At 42.0% G+C, this 13,057-nt stretch overlaps 1 protein-coding gene across 1 annotated transcript in view; it reads left to right on the forward strand.

Annotated features, from left to right (window-relative positions):
* Positions 1 to 13,057, forward strand: part of CNNM2 (cyclin and CBS domain divalent metal cation transport mediator 2) — a 150,348-nt gene that overhangs the window by 114,405 nt on the left and 22,886 nt on the right. Inside the window, 3 exon segments of the mRNA XM_040486314.1 lie at positions 3,313 to 3,456; positions 6,408 to 6,545; positions 8,602 to 8,771. Of these exon segments, the coding sequence (XP_040342248.1) occupies positions 3,313 to 3,456; positions 6,408 to 6,545; positions 8,602 to 8,771 (452 nt within the window).

Raw genomic sequence — 13,057 nt, forward strand, 5'->3', positions numbered from 1 at the left:
TAACATATGTAGAGACTCCCCCACTCCAGGAAGTAGAGCTTAATTTCTATTCCTCACCCCTCCCTGAGGGTGGGCTAGACTTTGCGACTTGCTTCCAAAGAATAGAATTAGGGAAAGAAGAAAAATTAGTAACTTTAAGGGGCGCCTGGGTGGCGCAGTCAGTTAAGTGTCCGACTTCAGCCAGGTCACGATCTCGCGGTCCGTGAGTTCGAGCCCCGCGTCAGGCTCTCGGCTGATGGCTCGGAGCCTGGAGCCTGTTTCTGATTCTGTGTCTCCCTCTCTCTCTGCCCCTCCCCCGTTCATGCTCTGTCTCTCTCTGTCCCAAAAATAAATAAAAAACGTTGAAAAAAAAAATTTAAAGTGGAGAAACTTGAGAATGTCATGTGGCTGCCATGTAAGCCCTGATATGATGTAACTAGAAAGCCCATAAACCCAGTCTAATCATGAGGAAACATCAGACAAACCAAACCAAAGGACATTCTACAGGATTCCTGACTAGTAATCCTTGATTGTCAAGGTCATGAAAAACAAGAAAAGACTAAGAAACTCTCAGATACCAGAGGAGACATGACAAGTAAATGCAGTGTGGTACTCTGGATTGGATATGGAAAGAGAACATTAAGAGAAATACTGGTGAAATCCAGATAAGTCTAGAATTTACTTACTAGTACTGTATCAATGTCAGTGTCTTAGTTTTACAAATATTTTGTGGCAATGCGCGATGTTAACGAGGGGAGCAACTGAGTGAAGGCTACACAGGAATTCTGTACTGTCTTTACAACCTTCCTTTAAAATTATCCCAAAATAAAAAGGTTATTTAAAAAAAAAAAAAACAACAACCAGTGTTATAACCAAGAAACAGAGCCTTAACTATAGATAACAAACTGATGGTTCCCAGAAGGAAGGTGGGCAGGGGAATGGGCTAAATGGGTGATGGGGATTAAGGAGGGCACTTGTGATGAGTACTGTGTGATGTATGGAACTGTTGAATCACTGTATTGTACACCTGAAGCTAATACAGCCCTGTATGTTAACTAACTGGAATTTAAACGGGAACTTTAAAAAAAAGGTTTATTTTGAGACCATGGGAGAACATGAGCAGGGGAGGGTCAGAAGGAGAAAGAGGGAATCTCGGGCAGGCTCCTCGCCTGTCAGTGCAGAGCCCCGCAGGAGGCTTGATCCTACAAACCTCGAGCTCAAGGTCTGAGCTGAAATCAAGAGTCAGATGCATAAGTGATTGAGCCACCCAGGTGCCCCTGATGAAAATTTGTTTTAAAAGATTTTGTGTCTTAAAAAAAAAAAAGTTTATTTATTTATTTTTGAGAGAGAGGGAGAGAGGGAGACAGAGAATCCCAAACAGGCTCCATGCTGTCAGCCCAGAGACTGATGTGGGGTTTGAATTCATGAATCATGAGATTATGACCTGAGCTGAAATCAAGAGTCAGGTGCTTAACCGACTGAGCCACCCCAGTGCCCTTTAAATGAAAACTTAAAAAAAAATTTTTTTTAATAGGTTATGAGAGGGGGGAAAAACCAATTGTATGTCTTGTGCTCTGAATAGATGACCTGTGCATGATTTGGTAACATCATTACCACAGTCATTTGGAAAATATTGGTTCACTGAGTTCTACAGATCTTTGAAATGTGGATCCATTTCATTATAAAGTATTTTGTTTTTATTTACTTTTAAATTTTATTTTAGAGAGCATGTGCGTGAGCAGGGGAGAGGGGCAGAGAGAAAGAGGGAGAATCCTAAGCGGCTCCATTCTCATCATGGAGCTGGATGTGGGGCTGGATCCCATGACCCTGGCATCATGACCTGAGCCAAAATCAATAGTCAGATGCTCAACCGACTGAGCCATCCAGTGCCCCATCAGTATTCAGTATTTTAAAAATCACTCTTGTTTGGCACTTGGGTGGCTCAGTCGGTTAAGTGTCTGACTGTTGATCTCGGCTCAAGTCATGATCTCAGGGTTCATGGGATCGAGTCTCGTGTGGGGCTCTGTGCTGGCAGTACAGAGACTGTTTGAGATTCTCTCTCTCTGCCCCTCCCCTGCTCATGCTCTATCTCTCAAATAAAAAAGGGGTGCATGGGTGGCTCAGTCAGTTAAGCATCCGATTTCAGCTTCATTCATGATCTCCTGGTTCGTGAGTTCGAGCCCTGCATTGGGCTCGCTGCTGTCAGCACAGACCCCACCTTGGATCCTCTGTCCCCCTCTCATTCTGCCCCTCCCCTGCTTGCATGCTCTCTCTCACAAAAATAAATATAACATTAAAAATAAAGAAAAACATTAAAAAAATAGACATCATACTTGTTATCAGGTCTTTTGTTGAAAAGTTCTCAAGCCTTTGGTGGATATGGGTTTCCCAAAATTCTGATTTTCCTTTAAAGGCCCAAAGTTGATCATTAGCAAACACTGCTGTTGTTTCCCTTGACATAGCAGGCTCATTTTGTTCATTTTCAAGAAAATATTTTCCAAATATCCAAGTCTGGATACCCTCAGTTTGGTAGTTATCCTTCAGGTAAAAATGATGTCCAGTGAAAAACGTGGCTAGCACAACCTAAAACTCAAACAGTTGAGTGCCTTTCTTCAAGACAACTATTGTACTTCAGGAAGCGACAAGTCTTCTATGGTACATCTCATTTTGCCACACAGAGTATGAAAAGACAAGTACTCAAGGTCAAGACTTAACACAATTAATTGTTACGTCTTCCTCGGGGACATTCTGAGGAGAAATGGACTTTTTCGCCCTTTCCCGTGCATGTGTGGTGGCGGAAGACCGTCTGCTGCCACTACCTTGGCTTGTGCTCAGGCGCCTTTGCATCATTGGTTCGAATACCAGCACAGTGAAAAAAGGCCAGGAACATGTCAGTGTTCTGCTGCACGTACTTTGACGTCACCACCTTCCTGAGAGGGTCTTGGGCATCCCTAAGGTTCCACAGACCACACTTTGACAGCTGTCCTCCTAAAGTAACGTAGCAGTTGCTAAAAAGTCACAAAGGGAGAGCTGACATGATTGAAGACCAAATCCATTAGGAAGCAAACGGTAATGTGGTGTGGGCCAGTGTGCACACAAGGTGAGGCTCTTCTGATTGGATGGTCTTGCTTTCCGTGGCTCAGGAAGCTTTTCCCTTTGTTGGTATTTCTTAATACCATCAAGAAATGGTTGGTACCATCTTGAAATGCCCAAATGCAGACTCTGATAATCTGGTGTCTGCGTTTGCTGCTATCCTTAACATAATCACATAAAAGACTTCGTTCAGAAAATTCCGAAAATTCCTTCTTAAAGTTTGTTTTCTTTTCTTTAAAGGTAAATCTCACCTGGCTATTGTGCAGCGAGTAAACAATGAGGGAGAAGGGGACCCATTTTATGAAGTTCTGGGAATTGTCACATTAGAAGATGTGATTGAAGAAATCATCAAATCTGAGATTCTAGATGAAACAGATTTATACAGTGAGTAGTCTGAGTGTAATTTTTCAAAACTTTGCCTTTTTTTTCTGTCATGTACTTCGTGAGTCCTCTCCTGTCTCCTGTTGTAATCTGCCTGTTTCTAACTACCTGCTGTATGTGTGGGACAACTTACCGATATATTCTAGGCCCTTCATCAGAGGGGGGAAAGAATGGGCAGGTCCTGTGATGTCAAGTGGCAGTGTTTTTTGTTTTTGAAAAGCCAGCTGCTTCTAACCATTGATCTGGGCCTTACTTGCCCTGAACAGAAAACTCCTTTCATGTTTTTATACTTCCTCTACAGGTGGAAAAAGAATTGTTCTTTACTAAGTTTTTATTTTCCAAACTAGGCAATTGTTTTCAGATAAATTTCTTTTGCTGCTTGTGAGGGGGATTTGCTACATTGATGGATAGCAGCTGTTTAAATGTCCTTGTTCCAGAACCCATGGGCCAGGGTAGAGGTGAGATTTGCAAATGTAAGTTTGCTGTGACAGCAGTGGTAAGGTGTGGGTATAGGAAGCAGGGCAGGTTAGGGTACACAATAAGAATGTTTTTCCCTTTCTCTGCTCTTCTGTCTTCTTTGGGGGGCAGGTGGAAATGGGTGAAGTGGGTAGGAGTGGCTTGGCTTGGGGCAGGGGGAGGGGAGGATTCACTGGTGTTTGTCCAGGAGTAAACTTGAACCTGGGCTGAGTATTGAACCTGAATGCTGTCTCATGAAAGTCCACAACTCGATTATTGGATTGTGGCATTTGAACCTTCTTTTTCAGCCTCACTTCTTAGTAAAGCAGGGCTCTTTCAAGAGATTAATAATCCCAAAGATGGCCCAATGCCTGAAGATGTTTGGGGCTCTCAGAGATGGGGCAGAGATGAATATCTGGGCTCTGTTTGGTTTTTAAAACATGACTTAGAGAGGAAATGGAATCTTCAAATGGCCTGGGGCACCTGGGACAAGGCCTGCCTTACGTAAAGCAGAGTGATTTTTATTCAGTCATACTGGAAGGGCCATGCCCTGCACTTTAAAAATGAGAGCCTTCCATGTGGCCTTAGAAGGATAAACTTTATATTTAGGTAGTGACTCGCTTCTGAAAACATCTTATTTTTTTTATCGTGTGTGTGTGTGTGTGTGTGTGTGTGTGTGTGTGTGTATACACACAAATTGTGCTCTTTAAAAACACCAGTTCCTATGTGTTTTATCCTTTTGACACTTGGAGAGTACACAGAGGTCACATAATAAAGAATATTGTTATTTGTGTGTTTACATTCTCTTCAGCCTTCCTCACAGTGACTATTTAATACCCAGTGTGTCTCTTTCTATTTATTTTGTTTCCTCAGGGGTAGTACTCGTCATAAGAAACATAATTAAGACGTGTATGAGATCTTACATTTGCATTTCAGTTAACTTTTTATTTAAAACTTTTTATTTATTTTTGAGAGAGAGAGAATGTGAGCAGGGGAGGGGCAGAAAGAGAGGGAGACACAGAATCTGAAGCAGGCTCCAGGCTCTGAGCTGTCAGCACAGAACCCGACGCGGGGCTCGAAGTCATGAGCTGTGAGATCATGACCTGAGCCGAAGTCGGATGCTTAACTGACTGAGCCACCCAAGTTGCCCCTTCAGTTAACTTCTTTTAAACCTCAGTTAGACTGATTTCATGCAGAAGCGTTGCCTAATGTGCCTTGTGAGATGGATTGTAGGTATATTCTTGAGGTAAACAGGCCATCAGGGAGGATGACTGCATTTGCCATTAGAAAGTTATTTTGAAATTTGGTGTTGATTTATGCTACCTGGTTTGCAAAAGAATCAGAGCCGAAAGAGAAAGAAAAGGAGAGGTTAGGATTGCCCTTTCCCCAGGACGAGCCTGGTAATTAGTCTGTTTGGCCCTCGGCATGAAATGGTAATGCACAGACTCAGGATTCTTGGGAAAGGAGCAAGTGATTGAGGTCTTGTCTTTAACCTAGTTTTTTCTTGATCGCTTCTTTGTCAAAAAAAAAAATACTTGCGGAAAGGCTTTGTATTAGACACCTTCTGGATTCAGGGTTTGCAAACTGTAGCCGACAAGTACTTGCCATCAGTTTTTGTATAGGCCACAAGCTGAGAACAAGTTTTTTTTTTAATTTGGTAATTGTTGAAAAACATCAAAAGTATAATTACTTTGTGACTTGTGAAAATAATATGAAATTCAAATTTCACGTCTGTGATAAAGTTTTATTTGGCACAACGGCCACGGTACGTCATTTACATATGGGTGCTTTGGCTCACCAGCAGGACTGAGCAGTTACTCAGTACTGCATGACCCACAGAGCCTCACATACTGACTACCTGGCCCTTGACGGGAGAAGTGCGCTGACCTCTCTTCTGGATGACCCTCTTCGTATTTGCTTGACCTTGAGGACCTCCTGGTCTGGAGTAGAAACGAAGCTAACAGATACCATTGTTAAACTGTTGCTCCACGAAAGTGTTCTTGTTCGTCTGTTTCCTAAGAGGTTTTGTCCGTATGTTTGTTTTCCCTGTCTCGGCAGAGGCTAGGAGCCTCTGAAAGTCAGGGGCACGCTTCACCGTGTCATCCGTCACACGGTGATTGTTCTTTCCTGCAGCGTGGTGACATCGAGTAGCGGGAGACAGTGCGCGCTCCAAACTGCTGCTGTGGTTACGTGGGTTCTGGGAGGGTTGTGTCCGTGACCGCCCGTTAGTGTACTTGCGAGGGCTCCAGCGATCTTCACGAAGAATGTTCACGGTCGCTCCTAGTCAGCATGCCTTGACTGCTTGCTTCGGGATGGGTCCTGACCGTGCCGCACAGATTTGATGAGGATTCGGTCTCTTGCCGTGTGGTGTTTGTACGTAGAGTGCCCGCAATCTAGAGATAGTTGAGCCTTTGCAAAATAGTCTGTCGTTTTCATTCAAAAAGAGCCCTGATCTAATAGAATGCATTTCCTTTTATCTTTTCTTGTCCTTCTGTCAGCTGATAACAGAACGAAAAAGAAAGTGGCCCATCGTGAAAGAAAGCAAGATTTTTCCGCCTTCAAGCAGACAGACAGCGAGATGAAGGTTAAAATATCACCACAGCTTCTCTTGGCCATGCACCGTTTCCTAGCAACAGGCAAGTGCAGCTTATCACAGTTTGAAATCTCTACAAACCCTGGAGCGTGTTTCTCACCCACCACTGACTGGGGTGGGCTGGGGGTGGAGACTGGGAAATGGGGTGATAAGTAATGCCACTTTTGTGTTTTGTTTTTTGTTTTTTTTGTTTTGTTTTGTTTGTTTTGTTTTGTTTTTTTCTTTTTAAATTCTCTCCTCTCCTGTGTTCAGTGTCGGCATGAACCCTCTGAGACATTTACCAGGGGTGGACCAGTAACTTAAAATTGGTCTGAAAGGTAAGGATGAATGTTAGTGCCACACTGCATGTGAACGGTAGGCCAGGTCATCTGCTTCCGGCTAAGTCCGGGGGAGAGCCCCGCTGGTGGGGTAGGCTGACAGTGCGAGCCACCAGCTCGGTTGTGTGTGTGAGACGGTTGAGTAATTCTCTCTTCAGCTTGCCTTGGAAGAACAGTTGGACCTCAGTGGTAACACAGGTGCTATGATTTGCAAAGAAGAACAACAGATTTTCACAATTAAATCCTAACGTTCTATGATTTTAATGGAATCGGAAATTCTCAGGGCTTTGACGTGGATGTCTTGATGGCCTCTGCAAGTCAGATTAACTTGGGCCCATTCCAGGAGGCAAGCGGAATGATTATTAAAACCACCAATCCGGCCGGCACTTGACTGCTCCAGAAAGGTCAAGGTTGAATGGACTTGAGACTGACTAACCCTTCCTACATCCCCACATGGCTCTCTAGGTGAAGGGTGAGCTCTGTTGGCCAGGGGATACATGAGAAAATCTGAAGGTACCCAGTGGCCTGTAGAAGACGTCCGTGTCCAGGATGGGCACCCGGTGCCTTTCAGCTGCATGCAGCGTACTTAAAACATTTTGAACAGAAGGCTCAAGTAGCCACTTGATGGACTGTCACGTGCCCTTTAAGATCATGTTTTCAGATATGTAGAAATGCTCACCGTATAACATCTATGACCTGGGTAAATACTCCTAATTTAACGTGAAGTGAGAAAAAAACAATATAAAACTGTAAAGGTTATCGTTGTGTTTTTATGTGCGCGCGCGCACACACGCACACACAAGGGCACAGGCCTAGAGAAGGTACCGGAAAAAAAATGCTCACCAATTGCTCAGAGTGATTGAGTGGTTGGTTCCTAGATCATTTTATTTTCCTCTTTGCCTTTTTCTGTATTTTCCCAAATTTCTACAATGTTGTATCTTATTTTGTTATGACCAGAAAGTCACCGAAGCTAATAGAGAATTTGTTTCATGTAATGAAAAAAATTTTAAACATGGAAGCAGTGTCTTTCACTTACTCTTTCTCTAATCCTGGTAATATTGTTCATTGTTTAAAGACCGTGATTCGAAACTGAACGTTCTCCTGCTCTGCCTCTGAGATACCATGATGTCCAGGTCCAGTAGAGCAAGCCTGAGTTAGTAATTTTGAGTTTTGTCATCTGAAATAAAACGGATAACTCTGTAAATACAGATCCACACTACTTTTTACTTTTATTTTTTTAGTTAGCAAGTTGGAGTGCATGTTGATGTGTGCACGTGCCTTGATTTTTTTTTTTTCTGAATTTCTGCCTTCCTTTGTTCCCAGACCTTCTCAGGGTAGTGGAGTGGGAGAATGAGAGACGAAGTACTTCGTCTGTGCACCTGGTACTAACCCACGCTAGATGCTTCCTGACCTTTGCTTCTTCCTTTGGCTGTTGTTGGACAGTCAGACTATTGTGGCCTGTTCGAAGGGTGGCCTGGCAGTCAGGAGCCTGCTTCTGGTTGACTTTGATTTGTATCAGAAAATTAGGATAATTTTTATAAGAACCGAAACCAATGACAAGTTGAAAAGGAAAAATTCAAAAGACACAAATACGCAAATTCAGTATTTTCTGATTCCTCCCAGGTAATCTGCCCCCAGTGGATCACCAAACGGAAGTGTCACTAATCCGTATTGTTTCGCTTTGACTCCAAGTATTCTTACATATTCTAAACACCTTAATCACTAGTATAATTTTTTTCCATCCATTTGAAGTGTAATATCAAGTTGTGTTTATATCTATAGAAGTAGAAGCATTTAGCCCATCCCAGATGTCAGAGAAGATCCTTCTAAGGCTGCTAAAGCACCCCAATGTCATCCAGGAACTGAAGTATGATGAGAAGAACAAGAAAGCCCCAGAATACTACCTCTACCAGCGAAACAAACCTGTAGACTACTTCGTTCTCATTTTGCAGGTCAGAAGAATTATTCACTAGTTGTTTGATCTCACTGAGTACCCACCCTTCCAGTCCCCAGGAGACTTTTCTGTACATGAATGGGTGTCGAGGTTTACATGCTTAACTACTTAACTTCCGGGGTAGCCTTATCCATGGGAGGCTTTCATCTCCCCCCCCCCCCCCCCCCGCTGTTTTCCTAGCTGTGAAGTAATTTCAATCTAAAGTAATGCCCTTAGTTAACTTCCGTTTCCCATACTGAAGGGCACTTACGGATTGCTGAGGCGATGAGGCGTTCATTTGAAGAGTGGTGAATTCAGTGGTTTGTGTTTTTTGGAGAGTGTGGGGCCATATACATCTAAGTCTTGGTGTGGGACATTTGAAATTTAAGTGTACTGAGTTCCTTGCGTCCTTTTTTTTTTTTTTTTTTTTAATCATCTTTTCTTTTTTCCACCCCTCATTAGGACTTGGTCTTATACCACTTACTAGAGGTAACTTACTGTCTCCCCTGAACAATATCAAAATAATCCATTTATTATTGTTTTTATTCCTGGTTACTAACCAGACTGTTCTACAGGGGAACTGATGTGAGAATCACAGCCTCTCATGGCAATGGAAACTTAATTCCTTCTCACTAATAACATAACCCACTCTATGAGGCGAGAAGGTTCGTCCATTCTGAACCCTCCCTGAGGGGATTTAGCGTGTAGGTTGATAGGAGGCCCTTATTATATCACAGTTGCACCTAATACAACTCTGACCTTGGCATGGAAGCCAAGATAAACAGTACAATGAAGAAAGTGCTGGTTTTATTGACGTCTTGTACCTCTTTATTGAAGAGTTACTTTTACGGGAAATCTGAGTTGATTTAGCACAAGAATCCTAGCCCCTGAGGCAGTCTCCTGTTTTTGGTTATTTCCTACATGTGAATTGGAGGTATCATTGTAAGAGTATCATGAGTACTTGGTAGGTCCTACAATTTACATGAGTCCAGCAAGGTCCCAATTATCTGAGGCACAATTAAAGAGGTTTGTTTTTTTTTTTTTAATGCGAAAACAACTCTTATCAGATGTCTGGATGTCAAACTCTGCAAAGTGTTGTGTCCATGTCTCATGTTTGGTTACTATCCCGATGTCTAGATGCAGCAATAAGGAACTGGAGAAAAATCCATGGATAAACTGGTTTCATACCACTTTCATACATTCTTTCTTAGAAACTTTGCAGGTTTTCTAATTCAGTACCTTGATTTTTCTAGTAACCTTAGTCTCATTCAACCCTGATTTGTGTTTTTCTCTGGAGACCTACATGCTTGACAGTGAGGGGGCTGTAGGGAATTTATTTACTGCAGCGAGGGAATAAAGCATTTGTGTTTCTCATAAAAGCTAGATGTGATTATTCCTCAAACCTAGAGAAACTTTGAATTACACTAAAGATGGTTGTTTGAAGACTGACATGGTGAATTTCAGGAGCAATGTTAGAAATTATGTGGCTTCCGGCTGTTGATTTTTATGTGGTTAGCATTTATAAAGTTGTGATTCAGGAATGTTCTTTAGGTGTATAAGAAAGCCATTTCCGGGGCGCCTGGGTGGCTCAGTGGGTTAAGGGTCCGACTTCGGCTCAGGTCATGATCTCACGGTCCGTGAGTTCGAGCCCCACGTCTGGCTCTGTGCTGACGGCTCAGAGCCTGGAGCCTGTTTCAGATTCTGTGTCTCCCTCTCTCTCTGCCCCTCCCCTGCTCACGTTCTGTCTCTCTCTGTCTCAAAAATAAATAAAACATTAAAAAAAAAATTAAAAAAAAAAAAAAAAGAAAGCCATTTCCTGGCTGAAGGATCTAGAAATCGATTTTATGGAGGAGGGACTTCATACTCATTGTTCCTTTATAAGTAAATCTTTAAAGATAATTTTGGGGGCGCCTGGGTGGCGCAGTCGGTTAAGCGTCCGACTTCAGCCAGGTCACGATCTCGCGGCCCGTGAGTTCGAGCCCCGCGTCGGGCTCTGGGCTGATGGCTCAGAGCCTGGAGCCTGTTTCCGATTCTGTGTCTCCCTCTCTCTCTGCCCCTCCCCCGTTCATGCTCTGTCTCTCTCTGTCCCAAAAAATAAATAAATGTTGAAAAAAAAAATTTTTTTTTTTAAAAAAGAAAAAAAAAATTAAAAAAAAAAAAAGATAATTTTGATAAGGCATTTGTGTGTATGTACCTGTATCGAATACTTATGGCATGCTAAATATTAACGTGACAATTGTTTGAATTGTTGAACTGATGATGTCATGGGGGTTTAGAAATAGTGTATGTGCTGGATTAAGAGGATTTACAGAGGTGTTTAAACTATGGGGTTTAGTGAAAATCATGTTCTTGCAGGCTGGCCAATTACCTGAGGTACTCAGAGTATAACAAAAGGAAATACCATAATCCCTGTCAACCTAGTACAGCTGTCACCTTTTACAGAGTCCATTCCACTCTAAAATGTCACTAACCCAACCTTGCAAATTCGTGCCAGGTGGTTGACCATGCTCTGCTGTGTTCAAGAGCATTAAATCAGAAGAAAGCTTCAGTATCTGCCTTCCATTCCTGGCCCCGGAGCCAATGAGCTTCCCTCTTGTGCAGACACTAGGAAAAAAACTCTTTGATTAAGTAATTGATGTTTGGAATGTAATAAGAAATAGAAACACATCAGTTTGAGTTTAAATTCTAATGAAGGTAAAGTCTAATTTATTAAAAGTAAACCATTTAAGTAGGTTTAATGAAAAGAATGTAAGTTACCAGGCACATACCTCCCACTGCCTAAGTATAAAAAGGCTACAATGTCAAGTTTTCTCTAAAAAAAAGATTTTTCAACTCAAATGTATTGGAGGGATCAGTAAGGACAGTGATAAAAGCACAATAAACAGTGAAATAAAAGCTTATTGACTCTACAGGTCTTAAATAACACAATACATACATAAAAGTAGAAATGGATAAGATCATAATTCTGGTGGAAATTATTTTCTACCATGATAGAGTAAGCCTACCAAGAAAAAAGTGTCTTAACTTGACTAATAAAATTAACGGGAATTTGGAGAAAATTAACTATAAAACCAGGGAAATAGACTTTTTAAAAACTTTCATGTGACTTCCATAAAATTGATCATTTGCTATGTCATGTGTAAGTTCTAAACTCAGAAAGGTAGAAATTTCTAGAACCACCTGTATAGGTCATAATGAAATAGACTTAAAAATACATAATTGAAGAGTAGTACTAAGCCATTTTTAAAATAGCAATCAATTCTCTTACAAAGATGTATTATGTAAGACTTCGAACAGAGTGTAGAATGTGTCCTTATGTGTTTCACTTGTGTGTCTGTATATACATGAACTCTGTCTGGAAGGTTACTCAAGAGTCTGGCAACAGGTGGTTGCCTCTAAGGAGGAGACTTGGAGGACTGGGAATAGGATGGAGGGGAGACTTACTTCTCCCAATGAATTTGAATTTCTTTATCTTTTATTTTTTTATTTTTTTAACGTTTATTTATTTTTGAGAGAGACAGAGTGTGAGTAGGGGAGGGGCAGAGAGAGAGGAAGACAGAGATTCCGAAGCAGGCTCCAGGCTTTGAGCTGTCAGCACAGAACCCGACGCGGGGCTCAAACTCATGAACCGTGAGATCATGGCCTAAGCTGAAGTTGGGCACCCCTGAATTTGAATTTCTTACTATGTGCATGTACTACCTACTTAAATAATTGTTGAAAAGGGGTACCTGGGTGGCTCAGTTAGTTAGCTAAGTTACTAAGTTAGCTAACTCAGCGCTCAGGTCATGATCCCGCAGTTTGTGAGTTTGAGCCCTGCATCAGGTTCTGTGCTGACAGTGCAGAGCCTACTTGGGATTGTCTCTCTCTCTCTGCCCCTCCCCAGCTGTCTCTCTCTCTCTCTCTTTCTCTCTCTCTCTTTCTCTCTCTCTCTCTCTCTCTCTCTCTCAAAATAAATACATATTCTAAATAAATAAAATAATTGTTGAAAATATTAGCAAACTGAAAACCTTAAGTAACAACTGAATTAGAAAATATATGGAAAATGATAAAATACATGTTATTTTGTGTCTGGAATGTTCTTTTTTTTAATTACATCTTTTTTTTTTTAATGTTATTTTTGGGAGTGAGAGAGACAGAGCATGAGCAGGGGCAGAGAGAGAGAAACAGAATCCGAAGCAGGCTCCAGGCTCTGAGCCATCAGCACAGAGCCTGACACAGGGCTTGGACTCACGAACCGCGAGATCATGAACTGAGCCGAAGTCAGTTGCTTAACTGACTGAGCCACCCGGGCAACCCGTCTTGAAC

Source organism: Herpailurus yagouaroundi, unplaced genomic scaffold, assembly GCF_014898765.1.
Source record: "Herpailurus yagouaroundi ecotype Mexico unplaced genomic scaffold, PumYag 163, whole genome shotgun sequence".
NCBI lineage: Eukaryota > Metazoa > Chordata > Mammalia > Carnivora > Felidae > Herpailurus > Herpailurus yagouaroundi.